Genomic DNA, 22,236 nt, shown 5'->3' with positions numbered 1-22,236 from the left:
GGTTGCTTCCATATCTTGGCTATTGTAAACAATGCTACAATGAACATAGAGGTACATATATCTTTATAAATTAATGTTTTCATTTCCTTTGGATAAACAGCCAAAAGAAGAAGTGCTGGGTCATATGGTATAGTTCTATTTTTAATTTTTTGAGGACCCTCCATACTACTTTAATATTTTACAAGAAGAATACATCTGTGGATTAACTGTGTAATTAGTAGTTTAGAAACTTTCACTTCTGGTCAATATGGAGTAACAGGGACCAGATTTACTCTCTTGTGTGAAAAAAACTAAAAGATCAGACAAAATACACGAAATAATGGCACTCCAAAATATTAGATATCTAGCAACAAAGAACACTGATACCTAAAAGACAAAATGAATCACAGAGTAGGAAAAAAAGAAAAAAACAATCACTGAACTCTATGACAACATCAAGCAGCCAAATATAACTATGGTCTGCAAAAGGATGAGAAAAAAATGCTTAAAAAGATAATGGCCAAAAAATTTCCAAATTCAATGAAAACAATAAACCTACAGATCTAAGACGTTCAATAAAACCCAAGCACAAGAAACATGAAGAAAACTATACCAACAGTAATCAAATTGTTTAAAACCACTGAAAAATATAAAATTGCAGTTGGGGGAAAAAAACCCATTACTAAGTAACAAAGAAAAATGACAGTGGGCTTCTCATCCAAAACAATGCAAGTCAGAGGAAAATGGAGCAACATTTTTGAAGTACCTAAGGGAAAACCACCAATTCTTTAGCCACCACTAATACTGTTAAAAAATGAAGGAGAAATAGATCCTTTTCAGACAGGCAAAAAGCTGAAAAAATTCCTGACCAGCAGAACTGCATTATGAGGAATGTTAAGAACATCCTGTAGGCAGCACGAAAATAATATCTGATGGAAAAAATATTTTTATTATTTAAATATCTTTAGGGATAATTAAGGGTTAAAGTATAAATAATATTGTGGGATTTCTGTGAAGAAGTAAAATGTACAAAAACAATACCACAAAGTAGAAGGAAATGAAAGTATACTTATGTTATCATACACAAATAGTGCAGTATTACTTGATGGTAAACTGTGGTAAATTAAAGATATATAGTATAAAATGTGAAACAACCAATAAAATAACAAAGAGTTATATCTACTAAACAAAACAAAACAAAAGAAATAAAATGGAATCATAAAAAGGAATCACTTAATCCAAAATAAGTATAATGGATCAAAGAACAGATAGATCAAATAGAAAACAAATAGCAAGACGACAGGAGTTAATCTATCATATCAATTATTACGTCAAATGCAAATGATCTAATAAGCACCCCTATTAAAATGAAAGATTATCAAGATGAGAAAAACAGCAAGACCCAATTATATGCTGTCTCCAAGAAACCCACTTGAAATAAAAGGAAACAAACAGCTTAAAGTAAAATGATGGAAAAAGATACATAATTCAAGCACTACTCAAAGGAAACCTGGAGTGGCTACACTAACATCAGAGAAAGTAGACTTCAGAGCAGAAAATATTACCAGAAGTAAAGAGGTTCATTGCATAAGAAACTAGTCAGTTAATCAAGAGAAAATAACCATCATAAACGTTTAGGATCTAACAACAGAACTTCAAAAATACATAAAGTACAAACTGAAGGAACTATAAGGATTAAAAGACAAGTCCACAATTATAGTTAGAGATTTCAAAATGCCATTCACGACAGAACCAAAAGAATAAAGAAGACAATATTGTCAACCAATGTAATTCGTATTTTCAGAACACTTGACCCAAAATAAACAGAATCCAAATTCTTCTCAAAAGAACATGGAAATTTACCAAGATTAAATATCAAAGGATTGAAGTCATACTATGTTTTCTGAACAAAATAAACTTAAATTAGAAATCAATAACAGAAAGATATCTGAAAAACACTCAGTATATGGAAACTAATACATTTCAAAATAACCTAAGTTAAAAAATAAAATCAAAGAGAAATTAGAAAGTGCTTTTAATTGAATGAAAACACAACGTATCAAAATTTGCAGAATGCCTCCAAAGCAATACTTAGAGGAAAACTTATAGCACTTAACACCTATATTAGAAAGAAAGATCTAGAATCAATGACCTCAGTTTTAACCTTATTAGAGACAGAAAAAGAAATGAGGACTTCCCTGGTAGTGCAGTGGTTAAGAATCTGCCTGCCAATGCAGAGGACACGGTTCAAGCCCTGGTCCAGGAGGATCCCACATGCCGCGGAGCAACTAAACCTGTGTGCCACAACTACTGAGCCTGTGCTCTACAGCCTGTGAGCCACAAATACTGAGCCCACGTGCCACAACTACTGAAGCCTGTGCACCTAGAGCCTGTGCTCCGCAACAAGAGAAGCCACCACAGTGAGAAGCCAGTGCACCACAATGGAGTGCAGCTCCCGTTCGTCGCAACTAGAGAAAGCCCGTATGCAGCAACGAAGACCCAATGCAGCCAAAAGTAAATCAAAATAAATAAAATAAATAAACCAAAAGCTTGTTCTCTGAAAATATTAATAAAATCATAAACTCATTAATTTCCTGGTCAATTCCCAGAATTCTCTCCCACCAAAAAAAAAAAAAAAAAAAAAAAGAGGGTATGAGAGAAAAGAGACAAATTGCCAATAACAGGAATAAGAAAGGTAACATCACCAGGGATTCTTCAGGTAATAAAAGGATCAAAAGGGAATACTATGAACAACTTTATGCCAATAAATATGACAAATCAGATAAAAGGGGCAAATTTCCTGAAAGACACAAACCATCAAAGTACACCCACGAAAAATTAGATATCTTGAATGAAATAGCCCTGTATCTATTTAAAAAATTATAGGTAGTTAAAAACCTTCCCACAAAGATAACTCAAGGTCAGTTTGCTTCACTGGGAAATTCTACCAAATATTTAAAAAAGGAAATACCAATTCTTCACAAACTCTTCCAGAAAATTGCAAAGGAGGAAATATTTCTATGAGGCTAATATTACTGTGATACCAAAACCAGATGAAGCCATTACAAGGAAAGAAAACTACACAGCAATGTCTCTCACATACTATATATGAAAGTTTTAAACAAAATTTTAGCAAATTGAATCCAACAATATATAAAAATATAAGAAATCATCAACAATATGAAAAGGCAACCTACTGAATGGGAGAAAATGTTTGCAAATCATCTGATAAGGGGTTAATATAAAAACTATATAAAGAACATATACATCTGAATAGCAAAATACAAAATTAAATTAAATAAAAAATAGGCAAAGAATCTAAATAGACATTTTTCCAAAGAAGACATATACATGGCCAACAGAAACATGAAAAGATGCTCAACATCACTAATCATAAGGGTAATGCAAATCAAAACCACAATGAGATATCACCTTACACCCATTAGAATGGCTATCAACAAAAAGACAAGGAATAAGTGCTGGAGAGGATATGGGGAAAAGGGAACCCTGTGCCTTGCTGGTGGAAATGTAAACTGGTGCAGCCACTATGAAAAACAGTATGGAGGTTCCTCAAAAAATTAAAACTGGAATTAACATATGATCCAGCAATTCCACTTCTGGGTATTTACCCAAAGAAAATAAAAACACTAACTTGAAAAGATATGTGTACCCCCATGTTCACTGCAGCATTATTTATGATAGCCAACATATGGAAACAACCTAAGTGTCCATCAAATGGATAAAGAAAATGGATCAATGGATAAAGAAAACGGACAGACACACACACCATGGTGGAAGAGTATTCAGCCATAAAAAACAATGAGGGCTTCCCTGGTGGCGCAGTGGTTGAGAGTCCGCCTGCTGATGCAGGGGACACAGTCGCGGAGCGACTGGGCCCGTGAGCCATGGCCGCTGAGCCTCCGCGTCCGGAGCCTGTGCTCCGCAACGGGAGAGGCCACAACAGTGAAAGGCCCGCGTACCGCAAAAAAACAAAACAAAATAAAACAAACAAAAAAAAACAATGAAATATTTCCATTTGTGACAACATGGACAGACCTCGTGGGCATTATGCTAGGTGAAATAAGTCAGACAAAGACAAATACTGTACGATCTCACTTATAAGCAGAATCGAAAAACAGCAACAATAAAAAAACCCACCAAGCTCATAGACATACAGAGAATGAATTGGGAGATGCCAGAAGCCAAGACTGGGGGATATATGAAATGGGTGAAGGGAGTCAAAACGTACAAACGTCCAGCTATAAATAACTAAGTCAGGGGGATGTAACATAGAGCATGGTGATTATAGTTAATATTACACTGCGTATTTGAAAGTTGCTGAAATCTTAAAAGTCCTCAGCAGAAGAAAAAAAATATTTCTTGTAACTATGTATGATGATGGATGTTAGCTAGACTTATTGTGGTGATCACTTCACAACGTATACAAATATTGATCATTATGTTGTACACCTGAAACTAATATAATGTTATATATGTCAGTTATACCTCAATAAAAAGAATAATTGAAAAAATATATATATATATATAATATAAGCATTTGGGGTTTGGTTCCAGGAATGCAAAGTTGGTTCATCATTTGAAAAATCAATCCATGTAATTCACCATATTAATAAACTAAAATGGGAAAAACATATGATCATGTTAAGAGATAAAGAAAAAACATTTGACAAAACCTAACATCCATTCCTGATAAAAACTCTCTGCAAACTAGGAACCGCAGGGAGATTTTGCAACCTGATAAAGAAGAGCCATAAAAAAAATCCACAGCAAGCATAACACTTAATGGACAAAACTAAATATTCTGTTGCTGAGATGAGGAATAAGGTGAGGACTTCTGATGTTACAACGTCTAGTCAACATTAAGACATCCATATGGGAAAGGAAGAAGTAAAATTTTCTTTATTCACAGGCAACATAAGCATCTATGTGGAAAATCCAATATCTACAATAAAGCTATAAGAAGTAATAAGTTTAGCAAGTTGCAGGATAAAAGACTGATTACAAAAAGCAACTGCATTTCCTTATGTGAGCAATGAACAATCTGACATAAAATATATGAAATAAGGATAAATCTGACAAAATATGTGTAAGACCTGACACTGAAAAGTACAAAATATTCCTGATAATATTAAGATGTTAACACTGGGGAAAATTGGGTAGGAGGTATAATGGTATTCTAGGTACTATCTCTGCAACTTTCGTTAAATATAAAATTATTCCAAAATAAAAGGCTTACTAAAAAAAAACAAACAAAACCCTGAGAGAAATTAAAGATCTAAATAAATGAGAGGCATACTGCATTCATGTGTCAAGACTCAATATTGTTAAAATTCTTCCACAATTAATCTATAGATTCAATGCAATCCCCATCAAAATTCCAGCACATACTTTTGTAGAAACTGTCAAGCTGATTATAAAATTCATGTGGAAAAGTAAAGAACCTAGAATAGCCAAAATACATTTGAAAAGTGAGAAGAGAGTTAGAAGACAATTACTTCCTGGTTTCAAGACACAGTATAAAAAGCTATAGTTGTTAAAGAGACTGTGGCACTGGCATCAAAACAGGAAAGAAAAAAAAAAAAGATGAGTAGGACAAAATAAAGTCTAGAAATAGACCCAAACATATATGGACAGCTAATTTTGACAAAGATGCAAAAGGTACGAGATAATGATGGAACAACTGGATATCCACATGCAAAAAAAATCAACTGTAATATATACTCCATACAACAGGAAGAATTAATAAAAGATGTATCATAGGTCTAAACATAAAACTTAAAATCTATAAAACTCCTAGAACAAAATGTGGCAGAAGAACTTGAGTCAGGCAAAGATTTCTTTCTTTCCTTTTTCTTTTATGGCCACTCTGCACAGCATGCGGGATCTTAGTTCCCTGACCAGGGATCAAACCTGCGCCCCCTGCAGTGGGAGTGTGAAATCTTAACCACTGGACCACCAGGAAGTCCCAGGCAAAGATTTCTTAGATACTACATTAGAAGCACAAACCCAATACAGAAAAAAATTGATAAATTAGACTTCACCAAAACATACAACTTCTGCTCTTTGAAAAACATTGTTAAGAAAATGAAGGAAATGTCACTGGGGAAAACTACCTACATAGCATATATCTGATAAAGTAGTATCCAGTGTATATAAAGAGCTTTTCAAAATTCGGTAATAAGAAAACAATACAATAAAGAACTGGGCAAAAGATTTGACCAGATACTTCATCAAAGAAGACATACAGTTGGAAAATTAGCACATGAAAAGCTGTTCAACATCATTAATCATTACGGAAATGCAAATTACAGGCACAATGAGATATTACAAACCTATCAGAATGGCTAATGTTAAAAAGATTGACAATACCACGCACTGGTGAGGGCGTGGAGCAACTGGAACTCTCATGTATTGCTAGTGGGATTGTAAAATGGTACAGCCACTTTGGAAAATAGTTTGTCAATTTCTTAAAAATTTAAATATACATCTACCATATACCCAGCAATTCTACTCATATGTATTTACTCAAGAGAAATGAAAGCATATATCCATGCAAAGACTTGTATACAAATATTCATAACTGCATTATTAATAAAAGCCAAAAACTGGAAATCACCCAAATGTCCATTAATAAGTGTATGGATCAACAAATTGTAGTATATCTGTAAAAGGGAAGACTATGCAGAAAAAAAAATGAGCAACTGATACATGGAACAACATGGATGAATCTCAAATTATTACGCTAAATGAAAAAAGCCAGATGAAAAAGAGTGCACACTATATGACTCCATTTATACAAAAATTTAGAAAATGTAAACTACTCTATCATGATAAAAAGCAGATTAGTGGTTTACTAGGGATGGGGCAGAGGAAATTTGGGGGGCTGATGGTATGTTCACTATCTTGATATGTAGTGATGATTTCACAGGTATAAACATATGTCAAAATTTATCAAATTGTTCACTTTCAACATGCAGTTGACAGCACGCTAGTGACACCTAAATAAAGCAGCTAAAAATGTTAGTTCAAAAAAGAAATGCACATACTTGCTACAAGTGAGCCAACTTGAAAAGGAGAAAATAATTATGTGATTGACAGTGCCCTAAGACACAAATTAGCTGCTCAGTAGAAGCACAGTTATTCTTGCTACTTATGCCCTATTCTTTCCAAAGGGCCTTGTATTAACAGAAGGAAGTACCATCCTCTCAGTACCACCCTCACAAAGAGGACAACAAACAAGGGGGTGGGGCAGAAGGAGCACAACAATTATTTCCTAGGAGGTCCCTCAATACAGGCCAGTAGCAAGAAACCACAGCAAGAGCAGGGACAAAAAACAAACATACCAAAAAACCCCCAAAACAAAACAACCCCATAGGTGCCCATCCAGGTGGGCAGCTCTCATCATCATGCTTAAAACAGATAAATAAATTAATTTTCTTGGTGTCTTAATAAATAAATTTTAGGAAAGTTAGGGGAATGTGTAGGTCTCAGACCTTTCACACAATCCTCCACAGTATATAAATACTGAATAGCAAGTTCAAGATCATTCTCCCAGGCAGATGTCTGAGAGGCACTATTCCACAGTGTCACGTGCTGGTGGCTCACTGAGCTGGCCACCATCCTGCCTCACCGTGGCAAGGGCCAAGGGACTCTACTCACTTAGGTCAGCACCCACAGTGTCCTCAAGAGATGGTCAGATGGCATACATGGTGCGGGGTTTCACCTTCTCATTCCCCTCTGTCTCCAGGACTCCCATTACTAAAAATTTATGCTACCACATTTTTAGCTCTCATTTTAAGATACCTGATTAAATAGTTTGAGTAGGGGCATAAATCGGCTCAAACCAAGTATTTAAGAACAAAAATGTGCAGCTGAAACAGATTTAAAAGGCAACTGCAAGCTTCTGATGGGACAGAATGGAAAAGAGACTGAGAAAGCAAGATTCAGAAAAATCAGGCACCTGTGGCCTTTCGTGTCAAATTCTGCCTCCATCACTACTAAGCTTGCAGGAGCCTGATGACTCAAATAACCTGTGACCAAATAGAATAAAAAAGTAAAATGCCCTACCTTACAAGCTGAGGCAAGCAGTGTCTTTGAATTGCTACAAGCAACACAAAATATTTCATAACCATGTCCGTATCTAAAATTTAAAAAGAGAAAATGGATGACCCCTGTAAGTAAGTAATTAGTAAATGTACCTATTCCTGTGCTGCAAAATTTTTAAATGAGGGAAGAAATCAATCTCTCCAGCTAACACACAGTTCTTTTAAGAAACATTGTACTTTTGTCTAGGTAAATATTTGGGGTAAAAGCAGAGACTGGAGAAAAATGCCAACTTCCTAGTAGTAATACAACTTATTCAAACAACTAGATTAAAATACAAGTTTTCACCGCCAGCCAGCCACTACCATAAATAACAAACCATAGAAAGGTCCTGATAGGGAAATACTGTAGGAAAAAAAAGACCAAGAGAATAACAAAACTTAAAATTTTTTTTAAAAAGGAAAAAAAATAGTGTTATGTCTCTCTACTTTAAAAATCAAGACCAATAAATCTAGTAAATATAATACATAGCAATATAAATATCTATGTGAAGTTTGATTTTCACCCCTTATGAAGGCCATCAAGAGATGTTTACAGCAGGAGGGAAAATGTAGGTAAGAGGAAAGCAAAGGAGAAAATCAAATTGGTTGGGAAGGGGGCATCACAAGTTACGATCGAATCAGACTAAAGAGCTAAGTACAATTTAACTTACAGTTTTTGAACTTCAGGCCACAAAGTATTTTGCAGAAGATGATCCTCAGTGGGAGGTTCTACAATAAATTTATAGCATTGCAATTAATTTTTCCACTTTCATGCGGATAAACAAGTGAATTCTGCAGCACTTATTTAGGTCAGTGGTGACAGACCCCATACTATGTGTACTGTACTAACGATTCTAGAGAACCATCTTTTTGCCTTTTCTTACCAGTAAGTATGGAGGGTTGAAAGGCCACCTGGTGATATTCGAAACCAGTACTAGTTAACAGCTCCTCTTCATCAGAAGGCTGAGAAGCTATATCTCCTAGTTTAAAACAAACATCAACATCATAAATGTAGTCACCAACTTTATGTCTCCTGCACATGTCCCAATATTACGGCCACTAGTTAGAAAATAGTGGTACCTGAAGGCAGTGTAGTTCAACGCTGTATCCGCGTGATGGCAAAGCCAAGGGTATTTCCACTACTCTGGTATTTTCCAAATGCGCTCCTTAGAGCACTGGTCAATTCCATAGATTCCTTCCTTTTCCTTTGACCTAATGTTTCCCAAACTTTTTAAACTGTGGAACACATTTTTCAAGCTATCCACATTAGCATCTGTGGTTGTGAGTGCTCCATGAAATACACTTTGTAAAAGCAGCACCTATTTCAGGGTCTGCATGTGTACACAGAGTAGTTACCATGAAATAGCTCACAGAAGAGAGATGCGTGTACTGTGATTTTTAAAAATAATAAATCACCTGTAATGAACATTAGGTACATAATATACAAATGTGTAACTAGGTTTTAAGCACCACTATAGGTTCAGTAATTTTGGAGACGAAAGCCTTACCCTGAAAGACAGCTTTATTTGATAATCCCAAAGCAGGGACGGTAGCTCCTTCTGGAAGATCACCATCTTGCTGGAATAAAAAGTATGATACATGTTTTAAATGCTAAAAGTTACTGTTACCTCAGTCACTATAAAAAAATGTTATGCTCACAAATGCTGAGAAGCAGTGTAAAGACCATTTTACCATTCTGTGTAGATATCTGCCCACACTTCCATTTCCTGAACTGAGAGATGCAATACTAAGCAATCACTCTCCAGCAGAGAGGCTCCAGCTAATCCCCAGCCCCGACCCAATCCATAACGTCGGGCATCCTCTCATCCACAAGCCCACTGAACCCTGACAGCTCAATGGGTGTCAGGGTGTGACAAGGAAAGCACTGTGCTGGCTTCTAGCAAAGAATGGGCGGAGAATGGAAGGCCTGGAGCTTTATTTCCAAGAGTCTCACAGGCACATCCCTGGTGATGCTCATATAAACACACGTTTCCCAGGAAGGCACATAGTATTTTCATTAAACATATTTAAAATTTTGAATACTTTAAAACCTTGTAACAGAGTGCCCTTTGAAGTGGCAATAATCTGCTTATATCCTACAATATCAATTAAATTATTACATATGAAACAAATGCTAACCATCAAAAGTGGCACATGTCCATAAGCTAAGAGCATTTCTTACAATTTAAATTTTAGTACAGGGGCTGGAACTGAACACAAACATGAGCTATGGGAATTTAAACCATCACCAAGAATAGGTACCTGAAATGCAGGATGCTTTATTTTAGAAAACAAGAAAAATAAAACACCATGGAAAAGAGCAGTAAGAGGCATTCCTATATATCCCAACATTTAGTATGGGAACAAACCCAAAAAGCAGCAAGAGGCTTTCCAGTCTACAGTCTACAGTCTGTGTCCTATCTTAGGACACAGAATTGAATATACACCTGGGACTAGCCTCTTATGGAATCCTAAAACCACATTTCAATCCCTAGAATTGTCAGATCCTCAAACCAACTTGCCCTCCACCACCATATGCTCAGCACGGTATAATAACCAGTCGAGGCCTCCCTTTTGATCTTGTTCCACTGTCCATTAGCATTAGAAACAGCATAACAGAATCTTTCATCTCCTTTACCTAATCAAGAGAGCCTGTGGCCTGAGGCGCCCATGATACACTCCAAGAAACATAGTTGGACATTTCTTTTAAAATGACTCTTACTTTCTTCTCCAGTCTTACCCAGACTGGTGCTAGCGTCCCTGCCTTCAAAGTCTCTGGGCTCAAAGGTATCCTGCTCCCACATAACTCTTCGCCCCAAAGTGCTTTTCATCACTTTCTTTGTTTAGGGACCTCCGCTGGTACCAGAGTCCGAACTATGCCTGCCTCCCAAGGTCCTCCACCATTTGACTTTCCCCCAGCCCCTCCATTTCCCTCTATATACTCTTCATTCAAGCAGCTCTGGCCACCCCACTGCTCTCTGTCCTTCCATCTGCCTATCAAAATTGTACTCATCCTTTTCAAGATCAGAAGCAAATTCATGACCCAACTCTAAGTACTGCAACAGACTGTATGACGTGCACTTCTGTGTAACACAACTACCTTCCTACTTACTTTCCCTTCCTTCATAACTGGTTACTTTATAATGTTTATAACCATGTATTTTTGTAAGTGCTCAAATCTTTTGTAGAAAGGAGGTATAAACAAACATTAATAAAAACTTACCCTTTCAAAACTCAAATGAAGCCCCATTTTCTCATTACTCTACTACAGCGACCACTTCCTCCTATGAAAATTACTTTAGTCACAAGATTTAGCAATTAACTGGTTTCATCTAATAATTGCAGGTACATTAGTTCCATTGTCCACTACCCCAATCTACATCTAGATGGTAATCTCCTTGAAAATATGACCCATCTATTATGCTTTGTTTTATCGTAGTTATCAAGCACAGTGAAGACGCACAGTATTCGTGCCTTAATTTAACATTTTAATTCTTTACAGTCTCTTGGGCTTAACTGTTACAAAATTTCTTATATTAATATTTAAATTACTGCCTGCCACAGTGCACACAAAAGTTTGTCAAGCCAATAATAAAATGATTTGACTTTCTTTCTACCCATATACTCCATTTACAGCCTTAAGTGAAACTTTCTAAAATTTTCTTTTTTTTTTTTTTTCGGTACGCAGGCCTCTCCCGTTGCGGAGCACGGGCTCCGGACGCGCAGGCTCAGCAGCCATGGCTCACGGGCCTAGCTGCTCCGCGGCATGTGGGATCTTCCCAGACCGGGACATGATCCCGTGTCCCCTGCATCGGCAGGCGGACTCTCAACCACTGCGCCACCAGGGAAGCCCTAAAATTTTATATGAAGGGTTAACTAGATCTAGTTAACATTTAGAGGAATACTCACATTACAAAGTACGTGATTCAGTGACTGGCCCGTAATGGCACAAAAATTTTCCACAAAAATTCGAGGTGCAGAAAATACTCGAAGAACTTTTTCATCTGCTCCAGATACAAACTGAAACCTACTGATCATTGCCAAACATTTCAGGTCATATCCATGTATCTGAGGCCTTGCAATTTCATGCCAGGTCACCTGGGTATCAAAATAAGATAAACAAAAATGATCACACGTTTCAAAAACTGAATTCTTTTCAACAAGCAAAATACCAGACACAAAATCATTCATTATGCCATGGAAATGTGACCATGGGGCAGATTTATCCAAGTTGTTCTGTTTATCAACAGATCAATACTTTTTATTGCTGAGTAGTATTCCCTTGTACAGCTATACCACAACTTGTTGATCTAGTCACCTACTTACAGACATTTGGGTTGTTTTCCAGTTTTTGTCTTACTAGAAAAAGTCACAACTTTTCGTGTATAAGTCTTTGCACGAATATATTTCTCTTGGGTAAATATTACCTATGGGTATAATAACTGGATGATGTGGATGTATATTTAAATTTTTAAGAAACTGCCAAATGATGTCCCAAAGTGGCTGTCCAGTTTAGAATCCCACCAGCAGTGTATGAGATCCAGTTGCCCACACCCTCCCTCATCAACACTAGTGCAGTCAGCCTTTCAACTGTAATCATTCTAATAGGGATGTCATGGTATCTCATTGTAGCTTTAATGTGCATTTCCCTAATGACTAATGGTATTGAGAATCTTTTCCTGTTCTTATTTTCCATCCATACATCTTCTTTGGATAAACATCTTTTGCCCCCTTTTTTTAAAAAATGGATTGTTTTCTTTTTTTTTTTTTTTTTGCGGTACGCAGGCCTCTCACTGCTGCGGCCTCCCCCGTTGCGTGAGCCATGGCTCACGGGCCCAGCCGCTCCGCGGCACGTGGGATCATCCCGGACCGGGACACGAACCCGCGTCCCCTGCATCGGCAGGCAGACTCTCAACCACTGCGCCACCAGGGAAGCCCAAAATGGATTGTTTTCTTATTACTGAGTTCCAAAAAGTTCTTTATATACTCTAGATAAAAATCTTTATCAGGTATGTTTTGTAAATACTTTCTCCCAGTTTGTGACTTTTCATTCTCCTGACAATGTCTTTCAAAGAGCAGAATTTCACATTTTGGTAAAGTCTGATTTATTGATTTTTTTTTAAAGGATGATGAATAAACAACAACTGAGTTATACTGATAACAAATTACCAAGAGCCACAGAAAACCACTCCAAAATTATTTGCCTTGTTTTTTACTTGACTATAGTGTTGTTCCCAATGTCCTCAACTCTACCAATTTTAATCTACCACATGCTGCTGAAGCAGAAATGTCAGTGGCCAATTTCATTAGCTTCATAGACTGACCCAGAGTCAGTTCCATGAATTTTTATCAGAAACTGAAGCTGACTATAGTTTCTCTGAGTATACATATACAGTTCAATGGTTTATCAGTGGTAAAGTTTTACTGCGGTTTTTTAAAGCTCAGGGCCAAGCCTGAAAAGTTCCTTGAACAAAAACTGGCCTCGACCACTATTATTTAACACTATATGATGTTAGAAATTAGCTTTTACTACAGACTTGATAGCGTTTCTTTCTTTTTTTGGCTGCGCTACGCGGTCTGTGGAATCCTAGTTCCTTGACCAGGGACCGAACCCAAACCCGAGCCCTCGGCAGTGAAAATACAGAGTCTCAGCCACTGGACCATCAGGGAATTCCCTTGTCAGTGTTTCCTAATGAGTTACATCTAAAATTACAAGGTATTATGAAAACTTTTATGTGGAACTGAAGTAAACACATTTTGACAGCTAACATTTTAATTGTTTGAATTATAAAGAATATGTGTATGCTTAAGTTTCCTTTAACTGAAATACAGTTGAAATAAAATGTAGTGTTATGTTAGTTTCAGGTGTGTAACATAGTGACTCGACATTTAAATACATTACAAAATTGTCAACCATGGTAAGTCTAGTAACCACCTGTCCCCATACAAAGTTATTACAGCATTATTCACCATATTCCTTATGCTGTGTATCACACTCTTGTGACTTATTTATAACTGGAAGTTTGTGCCTCTTAATCCCTTCACCTATTTCACCTGGCTTCAAACCTCTGGCAAACACCCGTTTTTTTTCTTTGCATCTATAAGTCTGTTTTCACTTTGTTCGTTTGTTTTGTTTTTTAGACTCCACATATTAGATCATAAGGTATTTGTCTTTCTCTATCTGACTTATTTCACTCAGCACAACACCCTCCAGATCCATGTTGTGATAAATGGCAAGACTTCATTTTATTTTCCATTTTTAAAAATTTTTTATTTTTTAATTTTATTGAAGTAGTTGATCTACAATGTTGTGTTAATTTCTGCTGTACAGCAAAGTGACTCAGTTGTGCATATATTTCAGACTTCATTTTTTTAATAGCTGACTAATATTCCATTGCCTATATACCACATCTTCTTCATCTACTCATCAATGGACACTTAGCTGTTTCCATATCTTGGCTATTATAAATAATGCTTCAATAAACAAAGAGGTGAATACATTTTTTCTAATTAGTGTTTTTGTTTTCTTCAAGTAAATACCCAGAAGTAAGACTGCTAGATCATGGGGTGGTTCTATTTTTAATATTCTGAGAAACCTCAATACCATTTTCCACAGTGACTGCACCAAACTTACATTCCCACCAACAGTGCAGGAGGACTCCTCTTCTCCACCTCCTGGCCAACAGTCATTATTTGTTATCTATTTGATGATGGCCATTCTGACAGGTGTGGGGTGGTAACTCATTGTGGTTTTGATTTGCATTTCCCTGATGATTAGTGATGCTGAGCATCTTTTCATGGGTCTGTTGGCCATCTGTATGTCTTCTTTGGAATGCTTCAGTTTTTAAGAAAATACGAAACCATTTTCCAGACTGGCTATACCATTTTGCATTCCCATTAGCAATGTAAGAAAGATCCGGTCACTCGGCATCCTTACAACCACTTGCTATTGTCAGTATTTTATACCTTAGCCATTCTAGAGGGTGTGTAGTGGCATCTCATCATGGATTTAATCTGCATTTCCCTAATGGCTAATGTTGCTGTTCCACTTTTCATGTGCTCATGGATGTTTTGTAAAGTGGATCAGTCAAGTAGGAAGACATTTTACCTGTGATTGGTCTTTTCTCTTCCATGGAGCAAAAAGTCGAGTTGTCTGGTCATTACCAACAGTAATGATAAATTCTCCTTCTGGATCCCATGTTAGGTCTTGGACACCATCAAAGTGTCCTGAAATAACAATCTCTGGAGTCCACTCTCTCTGCAATGAAAGTGCTCATGACACATCAAAATAATCAAAGACCATCACTCAAAATTAAACCTGATAATGCCTTCATCACTCAGGTCTGATATGGGAAAGACCTTAGCCCCCAAGCAAGGTGAAGAGCTAAGTAAACAAGATGGGAACTTAAAGTAATAGGATCTGTTTTCCAGTCAAGTATCAATATATTAGAACTTAAACATTCAAGCATGCGTTGTGTCCTTCAAAGCAGTAACCTTGGGAAAGTCCCCTCCATTCATCATTTATGACTGCCTCCTAGAACACTGCCTAACCTTTTTGTGCCTCAATTAACCCTTCTGTAAAAGAGCTACCTAGATCATACGTTTGTTACAAGAATTAGATGAATCTATATTTGTACAAGGCTGGCCCATACTAGATACTATGTGAGTATTTATCTGTCAAACTAAATAGTAGAGCACTGTGTAATGTGAGTCTGTAGATTCTGTGTGCCTGACCAACTTTCTTTATTAAGTGAAAAGAGCTGTAGGTGTAGAGGACAGAGGTTAAATCAAACATAGTTAGTCCACCTCCTGAGGGAACCTGCATCAGCAACCACATAAACAAACAGTGAAATGAAATACAGAAAATGTCATATGCCTGGTCCACAGAGCATCTTTTTCAACAACTCAAGTGGTGGTAAAACTTGAACTTTAGAGGAAAATTATATTTGTATAAATAGCTAAAAGGTCATTCAAAGCCAAGTCTGATTAATATGGTCAGCTAAGCTATATTATTTTCTGGTCAAAAACATAAATAGGCTGGAACAAAGAAATGCTGTTAATTTCTTCTGCGACATAAAAATTGATTCTAAAGTTAGCACTAATGGGAGGTTCCAAAAAGTTCTGAACAAAGTGCAGCACTTTTGACTATGGGTACAGTCCTAAGGGGCAGTGTTTGTTTTTAGAAATCACCCCTGATTGCAATAAATTTCCACTCTGGTGTGGGATGCTGACAATGGAGGAGGCTGTGCATGTGGGGGGGAAGGGGAAAATGGGAACTCTGCATTTTCTGCTCAGTTTTTCTGTAAACCTAAAATTTCTCTAAAAAATAAAGTCTAGGGACTTCCCTGGCGGTCCAGTGGTTAAGACTTCACCTTCCAATGCAGGGAGTGCGGGTTTGATCTCCGGTTGGGGAGCTAAGATCCCACACGCCTCTCAGCCAAAAAACCAAACCATAAAACTGAAGCAATATTGTAACAAATTCAATGAAAGACTTTAAAATCGGTCCTCATCAAAAAGCAAAAAAAAAATATTTAAAATAAACAAAAGTCTATAAAAAATCACCCTAAATACTTGGTAAATAGCTATTATAAATATGAAGTCAAGTTACAAGCAAAAGTACAGTGAAATTCTGTCCTCTGGTTTGAGTTTCTCCCTACTTAACTGATGCTTTTTTCTATGAAGGCCCTCTGAAGACCAGCTGAAATACAGCTCAAAGGAGCTCTGAACAAAATTAAGGGACTTCCCTGGTGGTACAGTGGTTGAGAATCCGCCTGCCAATGCAGAGGACACAGGTTCGAACCCTGGTCCAGGAAGATCCCACATGCCACGGAGCAACTAAGCCTGTGCACCACAACTACTGAGCCTGCGCTCTAGAGCCCGCAAGCCACAACTACCGAAGCCCGCGCTCTAGGGCCCATGCTCTGCAACAAGAGAAGCCACCACAGTGAGAAGGTCTGCACACCACAATGAAGAGTAGCCCCCGCGAGCCACAACTAGAGAAAGCCCGCACGCAGCTACGAAGACCCAACACAGCCAAAAATAAAGTAAAAAAAAAGAACAAAATTACATTCATCCTAAAAAATATCTTATTTACAAGTGTCATAGCTAATGGTTCCCTGGTTCATTTAACAGTAAAAACAGTCTTAAAGATCAACTCCAAATCGAAGATACAAGGGAAAAGTAAATCACTCCCTATACTGAGAATTCAAATCCTCCTACCTGACACAACTATTACAAAGCCCACAAAATAAAGGTCATGCAAATCCATGAATTTGTACTTAAGTACCACACACTAACCAATTGCACCACTGGGGCTCCATGAATTTTTACTTTGTAAGGGAAGCCATTAGCTGCACATTCAAAATCTGCTAACTCACATTTTGCTCTATGTTCTGACTTCTTTGATTTATTTATTTAAAATATATAGTACCCAGTATGTACCAGGCCCTACTTCTCATACTATACCAATATTAATTCATTTTGGTATCATAAAAATCCTCTGAGTAGGTGCTATTACTGTCCACATTTTACTGATGAGGAACCTGAGACAAAAGTTCAGTAATGACCTCAAAAACACAGCTAGTAAGTGCTAGGGCCAAGATCCGTGTGCTCCTACCCACTTTTCCTGCTATCTCATTTCCCCAAACCCAAAAAAGCAGATCAGAAGCAAATTAGAAAGAAGAGATTGGAATAATGCTGAGAGGCAGCTAAATGATTAGAGGAAGATTACCCCTCTCTGAGAAGAGACTAAAAACTATAAGATCTAGAACAGCCCAATATTTGGAGGACTATTTAGAATTACACATATCAAGAGCCCCTGAGAGAATTAATATATTCTGTCATAAAATAACAGGTGCTTCTAATGCCCTTGTGTCAGTCATTCATTCAATAATTATCAATGGAGTACCTAGCTATCCAACAGGAAAATATCAAATTATGTTATTTTTAAGAAGACAAGAGGGACTTCCCTGGTGGCGCAGTGGTTAAGAATCTACCTGCCAATGCAGGGGACATGGGTTCAAGCCCTGGTCCGGGAAGATCCCACATGCCACGGAGCAACTAAGCACGTGCACCACAACTACTGAGCCTGCACTCTAGAGCCCGTGAGCCACAACTACTGAGCCCGCGAGCCACAACTACTGAAGCCTGCATGCCTAGAGCCCGTACTCCACAACAAGAGAAGCCACCGCAATGAGAAGCCCGTGCACCACAACGAAGAGTAGCCCCCACTCGCAGCAACTAGAGAAAGCCTGTGCACAGCAACGAAGACCCAACACAACCAAAAATAAATTAATTAAAAAAGAAAAAAGAAAATTAATTTTAAAAAAGACGAAGAAATTATACATTTTAGGAAAAACTCCTACCACAAAATGTATATAGCTTTAATGGAGAGCTTAAAATTTATACAGCTTAAACTTCCCTTATGTAAGTTTACCTACCTGCAAATTTCAGTATCTCAACAATGCTGGACAACTGAATTTTATTCTTAGAAAAGCATGAGTTTCTTAACTAATATAACTACAGAATAAATTTACATAAAGAAGTGATGTCACCTGAACTTAAATGCCTCTACTATGCTTCTGTAGAGTGTTATACGTAAAACAACAGTTTTCCGAGGTTTCACGTAGGATTCACTTTATCTAATCAGAAATGATTTAAAAGCACTTTTCTTACTGGGTTAGTGGCATTCTGTTTCCAAAGGTGCAGTGCCCCGTGGAAAGCATGAGCAATGATCATGGAGCCATCTTCACTGAACTGGCAATCATAAAATCCCAGGGTATTGCCACCTACTTCTCCTACTCGAACCTATTCAACAATAGACGAAAAACAATTCAGAACCAATTTCTCACAACAGAAATCACTCATTCCAGAGATTATGTTCTCACTTATTTAACGTACACAAAGAGCAAATATTTGCAGCTCTAGGAATACAGACTTGGGATTTATTGTCTAATAAACCCAGTTTTCTGTTCCTTAAGTATTCACATTTTACCTGTTCTAGCCAAACGCCTGACTCTTCATCTGGAGCCCAAAGAATCATGGTTTTATCCATTGAGGCAGACAATAATCTCACTGGCTGTTGCAGAACACCATCTAAAGAAAAAAAAAAAAAAAACTAATGCCTTTAGGTGATCAACAAGCATCCTGTTTGTAGATTACCAGAAAAACACAACATGGGTACTATAAGAACATTCACTGTTGCACTGCAATAGCAAAACATTGGAAACAACACAAAAGTCTATCAGTAGAAGACCAGATAAACAAGTTGTGGTAATATTTAGACAATGAAATGTTATACTGCAATAAAAATAAGTAAATTAGAGTTACATGAATCCAAACCATGTTAAGCTAAAAAGACAGGTCATATGAGGACAAAGGCATATTGATATCAAGTTTTAATAGCTGTAAAACAATACTGTTTATGGTTACACAAATGTGCAGTAAAAGTATAAAAATATGCATGGGAATAATATACACTGAATTCAGCCTCAAGGGAAGGATGAAGGGGAAAAGGTTCAGGAAAAACTATACAGGGATTCCCCAGTTTCTATAATATTTATCTTTTTTTAACTGCAGCAAATATAGCATAATATAATAAAAGCTGGATGGTGTTACCTGAGCATTAATTATTGCTATTCTCTATTGTTGTCTTGGGGAAGGGGCTGGGGGAAGAACATGAGGCTGCTGCCGTGCGCACCTCTACACCCCAGCATCAGTCGTCACTCCATAAACAGAAGTTAAGGGCAAAAGAAAGAGTGGGAAGTCTTTACTTTTTCATAAATGATGTATCTTGGTATTACCAACTTTATATTTCCAAGGGTAAAGGTTCCAGTGAAGCTGGCTTGAAAGTTAACTTCTCTTAAATCCCATAAGGACTAGGTAAAAACTTTAAAGAAAGAAAGTTAAAAGGCATATGGCAGTTATGGCATCATGGCAGGAAGCATACTTTTCCCTCTTAGAAATACAATTTTCAACAGAATTGAGTGTCTAGCAGAACAGGGCTGCAGTATTACACTTTGCCAACTTGAAACTGTCTTATAGTTGATATTTCTAATTACACTCAAAAAATATCCTCTACTTCATTTGTTCAGCTTAAAATTCTGTAAGTGAGATTGTACTGAAATGACAGCTTTGTTTATGTTTTTCTTCCTACCTTTGTAAAATGAAGGCTGCCAATGAACTGCATTTACCCAGTTTTCATGACCAGCCAGCACAGTCTCCAGAGTAACTGCAAATGCTATTTTAATACCTGCAACAACAAAAAAAGGATTCTTTCCACAAAGCTCTTCTAAAAATAACATTTTCAATACCAGCTCGGTTGTACAATTACATCCAAAGAAAAAAAATCAGAACAGAACATGATTTATTTTCAACAAAAAGCATTCATTCTAAATTTCATTAACTTTACCCACTGTTCATAACTACAGGAGAAAAAAGTTCTAAAGATATATAAATTTTTTTTACATTTTCACTACCTAGTCACAATAAAAATTAAGGAATATGTTCTATTTTAAATTTTCAGGGATACTCTTACACTGCAATTAAAAAACAAAAACAGGGAATTCCCTGGCGGTCCAGTCAGTGGGACTCCACACTTTCACTGCCAAGGTCCCGGGTTCAGTTCCTGGTCGGGGAGCTAAGATCCTGCAAGCCACACAGTGCAGCCAAAAAAACAAAAAAGACTCAAAAAAAGCAAAAACAGACATGCCAGCCTCCTTGCTATCCTCACTCATTTTGTGTAATAAGTCTAAAGTACCATTTAAAAAAAAAACCTAAGATAAATGCAGAAATAAAGGAAGTCAAATCAGTACTGTGACCTTTCAAACAAAATAATTAATGAAAATATCACAAAAATGTTCATATTTGGAAATAGCTACTCACAATATGCTGGTTATAGTATTTCTTGGTTCTCTCCAGAAATCTGTTACCAAATCTCAACTCCAATGGGCTTTACAACCAAGAAGAGTAATGACAAAGAAGAATATTCCTGGATGAAATGTTTACTGAGGACTTATTTTATAATTTAGATACACATCCAAAAATATCTCCTTCAAATACAACATCCCAACAGGATCTACCATGGAGGATTACTGTTCTGATGCCAGATAGTAAGAAAATCAGAATTATATATACTACTCAAATATAGGGATTTAGTTGTCTCTGATGAATATCCTCCAAAAAAGGTATGAATAATTCACATTAACCCTTTAGATCTTCCTATGCTAAAACTGCAAATTAAGTAATATTTTACAAACTAATTTATTGAGAAAATAACATTATTTTCAGCAATTTAAAAAAATCTCACTAACATGGTTCAGAAAGAAAATAAGTTTCATATATGAAAAATGACTTACCCTCACATAAAAATAAAAAAGGAAAAATGCACATATCAGTTTCAGCTAGGGATCTGATACTTCTGAAAACCTAACCTTCGGGCTTCCCTGGTGGCGCAGTGGTTGAGAGTCCGCCTGCCAATGCAGGGGACACGGATTCGTACCCTGGTCCGGGAAGATCTCACATGCCGCAGAGCGGCTGGGCCCGTTGAGCCATGGCCGCTGAGCCTGCGCGTCCGGAGCCTGTGCTCCGCAATGGGAAAGGCCACAACAGAGGCCTGCGTACCACAAAAAAAAAAAAAAAAAAAAAAAAAAACCTAACCTTCACATATGTGTATAGTGAAACATAAGTAAATCAGCTAGGAAACCTGAGTATTGTTAAATCAAATATTTTCATTATTACTCACTTTCACTTTCTATAGTAAAAGTATTTTCTTTCAGTCTTATATTATCATCTTCCTGAGTTTCTAAAAATGTCGATTTTATATACAGCCTCCATATGCGTATCAGGCAATCTTGTGAACAGCTTGCTAGGAAAAGATCTCTACCTAATTAAAAAAACAAATTTTATTACTTTTAAAACATTTTGTTCTTAAATTTAAGTATAAGAGTTTTTCTTCTACAATATACACATTTCTAGATTTCCTGAAAAAATTAGACTTTGCTTCCTTATCCTTCATTCATTTGACCTATATTCATTTTCAATAACACTGACAAATATAGACAATGCTAATAAATGGTTATAATATGTGGTATTCCTATACAATCTATTAATTTCTAAAAAGAACTTCTCAAGAATGTCTGCATGTGTAACAACT

At 36.8% G+C, this 22,236-nt stretch overlaps 1 protein-coding gene across 3 annotated transcripts in view; it reads right to left on the bottom strand.

Annotated features, from left to right (window-relative positions):
* ELP2 (elongator acetyltransferase complex subunit 2) overlaps positions 1-22,236 on the bottom strand; it is a 43,973-nt gene that overhangs the window by 8,434 nt on the left and 13,303 nt on the right. For 2 of the 3 annotated variants that reach the window (XM_027127750.1, XM_027127752.1), the window contains 10 exons: positions 21,826-21,966; positions 20,239-20,334; positions 19,078-19,178; positions 18,759-18,890; positions 15,193-15,342; positions 11,994-12,182; positions 9,593-9,662; positions 8,969-9,064; positions 8,756-8,813; positions 8,068-8,140 (listed from right to left, as the gene is read on the bottom strand). In XM_027127750.1, the coding sequence (XP_026983551.1) occupies positions 8,068-8,140; positions 8,756-8,813; positions 8,969-9,064; positions 9,593-9,662; positions 11,994-12,182; positions 15,193-15,342; positions 18,759-18,890; positions 19,078-19,178; positions 20,239-20,334; positions 21,826-21,966 (1,106 nt within the window). The remainder of the gene's footprint in view (positions 1-8,067; positions 8,141-8,755; positions 8,814-8,968; positions 9,065-9,592; positions 9,663-11,993; positions 12,183-15,192; positions 15,343-18,758; positions 18,891-19,077; positions 19,179-20,238; positions 20,335-21,825; positions 21,967-22,236) is intronic. The other variant, XM_027127751.1, reaches the window with a different exon arrangement.

Source organism: Aethalodelphis obliquidens, unplaced genomic scaffold (assembly GCF_003676395.1).
Source record: "Aethalodelphis obliquidens isolate GAN/ISIS:26980383/991018 unplaced genomic scaffold, ASM367639v1 scaffold32, whole genome shotgun sequence".
NCBI classification, from domain to species: domain Eukaryota; kingdom Metazoa; phylum Chordata; class Mammalia; order Artiodactyla; family Delphinidae; genus Aethalodelphis; species Aethalodelphis obliquidens.
This window is presented reverse-complemented; position numbering and strand designations above follow the sequence as displayed.